Source organism: Danio rerio, chromosome 24 (genome assembly GCF_052040795.2).
Source record: "Danio rerio strain M-AB ecotype USA chromosome 24, GRCz13ab, whole genome shotgun sequence".
NCBI classification, from domain to species: Eukaryota; Metazoa; Chordata; class Actinopteri; order Cypriniformes; family Danionidae; genus Danio; species Danio rerio.
The window spans coordinates 29,207,105-29,215,000 of record NC_141044.1 but is presented as its reverse complement, the minus strand read 5'-3'; the positions used below and the strand labels follow the sequence as shown (position 1 = coordinate 29,215,000).

The 7,896-nt window shown below is 34.9% G+C and overlaps 1 protein-coding gene across 11 annotated transcripts in view; it reads right to left on the bottom strand.

The window, feature by feature from the left end:
- The window catches only part of sh3kbp1 (SH3-domain kinase binding protein 1), a 114,800-nt gene that overhangs the window by 39,011 nt on the left and 67,893 nt on the right, over positions 1-7,896 (bottom strand). For all 11 annotated transcript variants that reach the window (XM_087309694.1, XM_087309697.1, XM_087309700.1 and 8 more), the window contains one exon: positions 6,110-6,233. In XM_087309694.1, coding sequence (XP_087165820.1) covers positions 6,110-6,233 — 124 coding nt within the window. The remainder of the gene's footprint in view (positions 1-6,109; positions 6,234-7,896) is intronic.

The window sequence follows — 7,896 nt, the reverse complement described above, 5'->3', positions numbered from 1 at the left end:
TGCATGTCCAAAAGCATTTCCAATTTGTTGGAAGGAATGAGAAACTGCTACTATTATGTGCACAAATGACTAACTGTTTTGAGGAATGCATTAACTGTTGTGCAAATATAAACAGTGTTGTGAGAAATGCACCAAAGCCACTGAGAAAATGTAGTAACTAATACTTTATAGTATTAGAGAAGAGAGCAGCAATTACACATTGCAGCACTAGGGGTCTCTCTTCTCCTTACTTCATGCTAAACAATTAGCTCTGCTCACTAAAACACACAGCTCTATTTGAGGCTCCAGAATCAGCCTTTGACAACAAATGAATCCGAGTTTCAGTTCTCTACAGAATGAAGAAACTGGGCAGCCCAACTTTGACCTACAGATATTATTGTCTTAAAGGCCAAAAAACACAGAAAATGCCAGATTTCAATACCCAATACAATGGGGAAAACCAATGAGGCACGCATATTTTAGAAGTCAACTCTATCTGCAAAACAAATTGAAGTCGCATGAACCAACACAAGCGCTGTTGTCTGAAAATCAGGTGATATGAATTGAGGGCTCAAATAAGCTTGTGTTTCAGAAACTGGCCGTCACATTTCATTTCTAACAGTAATAAATAACAATAAATATGGTCTCCAGCTGAATTGGGTTGACTTAAATTGTTTACTGATTTCATTATGATATTTATTTACAATTAAATACAAAACAATGAGACAAATACAAACATATAGCTGCTCTTCATATTTAAATGTACGCATTTTAATATCACTAAATCTGCAAAGTGTAATTTTTCTATTAATGATTAACCATTGCAGTTTTTATTAAAAGTAAATGGTAATTTTTTTCCAATTTAAATGTCTAAGTTTTAGTGTCTAAAGTTTAAGTTTTAATGTCTATTAGTGTTGTACAATATGTCTTTTCTGCATCGACATCACAATGTGATCATTCGCAATAGTCACATTACAGGATATGCAATGTTGGTTCTGGTTTATAGTTTATCATTTGTATGTGTTGAGGTCTGTATGAGAATTTTATAAGCCTTCTGGCATAAGAAATTATACCAATTGTAACTATTAATGATGCATTTTATTGAATTATTTATAGAATGAATACTACGCAGTATTATTTTACATTTGATTATTTAATTACTGTATACCTGAATACTGTTAAACTACTCAGAAAACCGAAAATTGAACACTTTAGAAAATTAACCAGTGTTTAATTAATTTGTTCCTTTTTCTTTATTGTATTTATTTGTACTTGTAGATTGTTTATCATATTGTATGCAAAATCCCAATCAATGTAAAATTATAAATGTGGTTAGGTTGTATTCATACAACAATATGTAGCACAGAAAAACAAAATATTGCAGTGTTAGATTTAGCTAATATTGCACTAAATAAAAATTAGACTTATTTCATTAAAAAGAACTTCACAGTTAACATTTATTCGTTTTATATTTGACTACAGTAAAAATGTTTATTATATGCCCACTTCTACCCCTAAACTCAACCCTCACAGTAAACCTGTGCCAGATTTTGAATGTCAAAAGACCAGGGATGTCAAAAGTACACATCCTTGACTCAAGTAAAAGTACAGATACTCAGGTTTAAAACAACTCTGGTGAAAGTTAAAGTACTGACTATACTTTGTACTCTAGTAAAAGTATGAATTATATGCTCAAAAATGAAAAAAAAAAAAAAACACACACAAACAAAAATTGTTTACTTTTACTTTTATTAGTTTCACATAAGTAGATCCCAAAAGAACTTTCATTTCTAATTTTGATATGCAATTTTGTTAGGGTCTCAAGCCTGCTTCACACCGCAAGCGTGAGCAGAGCATGTTTTTTTTGCCGTCCATTTTAACAGATTAAAGCTTTCATACTGCACGCAGAAGCATGAGCATCGCTGAAGCAACAGTGGCGCATTACGGAGCTGGGTCTACTTTTGCCGCGCTGCTCACGCTCAATTAAAGTGACAGTGCATTGGCAATGACCAAAAGCACATTGAATGGCAGTAAAAAGTAGCAATTTTACCCAAAAAATTATATATATATAACATCCACTGGTTTTTTATATATTTTTTCAAATCAACTTAAATGATTAAAAATGGCAACAAGTAATTAATAACCAAAATAAAACAAAATTAGTTTTGCTTAATTTGCACAGTAGTTTGACCATGTATAAAAATCATTACAACTGTATTGTATAAATATTATTTTAACTATAGGCCTACATCATCCTGACAGTCAAAAACAAGATGACATGATATCAGAGGTGATTTTCTTTTGACCGTGTGCACCTGAAAACACATGAATGACACTCCTCATAGAGCTTGAGAAGCATACAGTACTGTAGGATCTATATCGGGGGCGGGGGTGTCAATGGGGGGGGGGGGTAACGAACATGTGCACGTCTAGAACATGCTGATGTGAGACGTCTGCTTAGGCAAATCAGAACAGTGACGCGTTCACGGCTGTGCGGCTTATGAGAATAAAAGCCTTTGAATAGTTTTCCAGACACATTTAGCTGATAGAAATTTGTCAGATAACGTTTATATGTTCGTCTTAATGCCAACCGTGTAAATAATTATTGATAAGATGCTTATTATAAGCCGTTGTTTGTTTACCTTCAAGCTTTGCGTGTGCCTGTGAAAAAGCCTGTGAGTGCCAGAACACACAAATAATCTCGACATGGCAACAGTGTTTTCAGCAATGTGTTAGTGATCTCTGGGTATTCTGCCATTACTTTAATCCAGAACACCGGCAGAGTTGTTGTCTCGAACACTGTTTTAAGGCCGCCTTCATTTACGATCTCCAGCAGTTGGTCTTCTTCTTGCATGGACATGCTGGATTCAGCTGGTTTGTTGACAAATGGGTCACGTATCCATTCCATAGCCGTTTGTGGGTTCTTTGAGGTTGGGAAGTAGCGCTCAAACTCCTTTAACAGCGAAGACGATGATCATGCACCAGCTTGGTGAGTGAGGGCGCAGGCTCAGTCTCACACAAAATCCCCGCTAAAGTTTGAAACATGTCCAATATGCCTCAGTATGGCTTTATATGCAGCTACTTTATCTGCCAACTTAAAGATAATTAATTCTTGTGCAGCCCGGTACTGATTGATCCACGGACCGGGACCACTGATCTATATCATTTGTAAAATAAAGACTTGCAGGTTAAGGAAACAGCATAGGAGGAAGTTGCTGCACGCTTTGGTGCAGATAAAAAGTAAAAAAAAAGTGTATTTATTGATATATAGGTAGGTAACTAGGTAGAATAGACAGAGATAGATTGATCTGTGCAGAAGCTGCCGATGAGCTGCGTGCTTCAGACGCAGTTGGTGTGAAAGGCAAACGCCTGCGCGCTGCTTCTACTCTCCATACTCTGCTTGCACTTGCGGTGTGAAACAGGCTGCACTCTCACTAGAAGAGCTGTGATAAAAACAAAACACAACTAGGTGTTTTTATTTCATGGGGACGAGTTACTATATGTTCTTCCCTGTCTTCATGTTTCAGTTGAGATTACGTCAAGCATCTAATTAAAAATGCACATTTCTTTGTTGTTTACTTTTGATCTGATCGACCAAAAAGCAACTCAGTGTAATAAGGGCATCAATCATGTTTAAATCACTGACTCCGCCTGTCTCATCCACACTAGCAAAGACTGTAGAATACACAAGACATGTAACACATATAGTTTGAATAGGGAAAAGTGTAACGGTCAATATGGCAAATGAAGCCATGCCTACTAGTGCAGGAGTGCCAGTGCCAGTCATTGTTTGTTATAGACTGGGGGAGAAGCTCAGACCAGACATGTGCCTTTATGATTTATGTTTTTTTGGTGGTCAACAAGCGCACTGGAATCTCAGCGAATACTTACTTCACAGACATGAGAAATATCTCAAAATAAAGCTTGAAATCTCAACTTTTAAATTAACCAACTACACTTGAAAACAAAAGTTTTTTTTGTTTAGTAATCTGTATGAAATGAACGTGAGGTACAGTCTGTGCTGCACATCACATGACAGCAACTACTCAAACACCCACACAAACTTGTAAACAGAGTCGCTGTCATTTCTGAAGGAGATTCGCCATCAAGACCAAGTAATGGATTACTTCAGAAGAGCAGCTGATTTGACGGTTATTATGTAGAGGATGATAATGTGTAGAACGGCTATAAATGAAGTTGGTGTCATGATCTCTTTCGAGAGCGCATGCGCATTAGCTTGAGTAACCTAAAAATAGGCAGATTTAGTTTGATTCGAATGTTTAGAAACTAAACCTATAAGATGGTTGTTGTAATTTTAGTGATGATTCCAAATATGTAATGTAATCGTAAACTTGGCAAACAGTTTTTGAAAATTTGATATTTCCACATTTAGACAGAATGCCTGAGCATACTGCCCAAGGGGAGTTTAAAAGATGGCAAATAATGAATGAATCAAAAGGCTTGCAAATTATGTAATAACAAAAAAATCATATACTGTAGATCACGCCACCAAAAACATTTAAGCAAAAGTATGGAGCCTGCTTTAAAAATGTACGTAGAAAGTAGAGTAGAAAGTACAGATGTTTGTGTAAAGATGTAATAAGTAAAAGTACAAAGTTGTCAGAAAAATAAATTGTGAAGTAAATCACTGATACCAGAAAAATCTACTTAAGCACAGTATTTTGGTATTTGTATTCATATAATTTAAATAACCTTAGTTCATGTCAACTCATTCTGCATTACAGTTTTTTACTTTGGTGCAATTCTCACAACACTATTTACATTTGCACAACAGTTAATCCATTTCTCAAAACAGTTAGTCATTTGTGCACATCCTAGTAGCAGTTTCTCATTCCTTCCAACAAATTGCAAATGCTTTTTGACATGCATTAATTGCTTTCATACAACTCTCTGCTGTTTATAACATTATCATTTGCTCGTCATGCCAGTCAAAATTAACTAAACTTGTGAATGCTGAATAGTCATTCCATATAAAACTAAAAGTCCTCATTCAATTACTTGAGTCATTACATACAAAAATGTTGAACTAGTTGTCAAAATCTGTCAAGCTAATTTTATTTAAAAAAAAAACATTCTATCTTTTTTTTTTTTTCACTCAGATGTTGTTAGACGGTGGTTTGCAACACTTGATAGGATGCTGGTGGAATATCTACCTCCCTACTGACCATTCCTAAATCCAATAGAATTTTTTTTCTCTTCCTGGAGGTGGAAGGTATATGACCGGCATCCACATAGTCAAATGGTCCTGCTAGTGGCCATAGATGCAGTATGTGATGACATCACAGCAGAGTCCTGCATAGAGTGGATTCGCCACTCGAGGAGATACTTTTTTTCTTGCTGCATTGCAAGAGGATGATATTGCTGTGATGTGGATGAAACTATGTGGCCAAACAGGGAGGAACATATCTGGATGTGCATGAATGATTTACAGACCTGTGTATGTTGTAGGTTCAGTTCCAATACTGCATTATTGTGTACAGTTGTGGACAACTCTACCCAAAGGAAGTTTATGTTTGTTCTAAATAAGGGTGATTTATTCTTTTGCACAATGCTGTGAATAAATTAGAATGGCAAAGAGCAAATGTAGTAAAAATGTGAAGCATACATATTCAGTGTCTTGTACTCAGATACCTCACTAAACGCAGTTATGTCTAACTTTACTGTAGTTTTTACAGTTTTTCTCAGTCGCTTTGGTGCATTTCTCACAACACTGTTTACATTTGCACTACAGTAAATGCATTTCTCAAAACAATTAGTCATTTGTGCACATCCAAGTAGCAGTTTCTCATTCCTTCCAACAAATTACAGATGCTTTTGGACATATAAACAAGTACACACACACACATATACATCTCATCACAAATGCTCTGATAGACAGATTCTGAACTCGTAGGAGTGACTTAGCAAATTAGAAGCAGGATTAAGAGTCTTTGTAAGAGTATTTTATGAATTATCTGCCTTTCTCCTCGACTAGCAGAAGCGAACCTGAGGCAGATCTTTTTTTAACTGCATCTCTGATCCACGGAAACTTTAAACGGCATCCCATGAGGCTGCGTGGTTTATTGTGCTGAATAAGCTTTTGGCATCAGGAATAGATCAGATACTCTACCTTTCTTGGCGGGTCTGAGGCTTGGTTCCGATCTGGGGCTGGCGCTGCCATTGGACAGGTCTGATTTGGAGCCGGCCAAACTGGACTCTTTTTTCACCTCCTTTTTCGATTCTTTCTTTATCTCCTAAAAATAGAACAAGAGGGCATTGAATGCATAGAAACACTAGGGGGAGCCCTGTTATCATTGGCGTCGTGTGTTTGTAAAGGACAGAAATGTACAGTAGGCCGTTCACTTCCTGGATGGGCCGTACAATCACTCAGTCACCCTGTACCCGACACACACACGCACACACACACACGCACCCACACACTTCTCCATCTGTTTGTCCGTCTGTTAGCAGAAGTCACAGCTCTGTCTGTTCTACACTTCTCTCTCTCTCTCTCTCTCTCTCTCTCTCTCTCTGTTAGGTTTGTGAAAACTGAACTGGTGGTTAATTGTTATTTTATATAATTTAATACAGTACACAAAAATGTTGATCTTGAAAGGAAGTTTTGTTCGATTCACTTTGAGACTAACAATCTATACTATAAAATATCCTAAAATAAATAAAAAATTCATAAAATATTCAAAACATGTATTATTATTATTATAAATTATTATTATTATACTATTGCTGATGTTGTTATTTAGTATTATATATTACATTATTTTAATTTTTATTTACTGTAATTATTATTATTATTATTATTATTATTATTTTAATTACATCAACTTCTCCTACTACGATGACTATTACTAATACCAGTAATAATAAATACCAAAAGCTGGGATTTAAATTTTTTAAATAATACAAAATAAAATAAAAAATAACCATATGAAAATAAAATGAAAATAAATAAAATAAAATAAAAAATTAATTAATTAAATGATAATAAAGTAAAAAAACAAATAGAAAATAATAAATAAACAAATTAAAGAATTTTAAAAATAATAAATAAATAAATAAATAAATCAATCAATAAAATAAATATTATAAAACCTTAAAATAAACAAAAATAAATAAAAATTTAATAAATTAAATAAAATTTCTCACTGCCACTAGACAACAACTATAAACATTTTAATTATTAGCTAAACATTGTAAATGAAAAAAAAAAAACTTTATGACCTCTACAATAACCTGAATATTATTGTGCTTAATTTTGCAATAGTAATCCAGTTTTTCTCTGCCTTGAAATTCTTTATTTTACAAAGAACAAACCCTTGCATGATTAGCTTATCATTTTTAACATACTACGTTCAAATCTGAAGACTACTAATGTCTCAGTTTTTCTATACTTCATAACCTGTGATGCACAACAATGTTAGTAATTGTGAAAGATGTGAAAATAAAGGGAACACAGAATGCACAGTATCTGCATTGGGCAAAACATAAGCAAAGTAAACACTTCCTGTTTGTAGAGCTCCTATAGGACGATTGCAATATATGGTCAGCAATATGCTAAAGCAACTGAAAGTGCACAATAACCTATCTTTAATTCGGTTCATAGGAAGTGTGAGTTGCTGACGTTTGGGCCTGTGAAAAGGTTAAGAGGACTTGCTGAGGAAGATCTCCAGCATCTCTTGGCTCATACAGAGCTGTCATCCTTTCTCAATTTCCTGCATGTTATCTTTCTCTGCTCTCGTTGCTACTTCGTTCTGTGTGGTTCACTCTCTCTCTCACTCACTGTGACATGCTTATTTATGTACAGGAAAAAACCAGACAATCAGCTTGATGGATGCTTCATTTTTGCAGATCTAACCGTCAGTCTGTAGGTGGACCATATTTAAAAACAACCCCATAAAC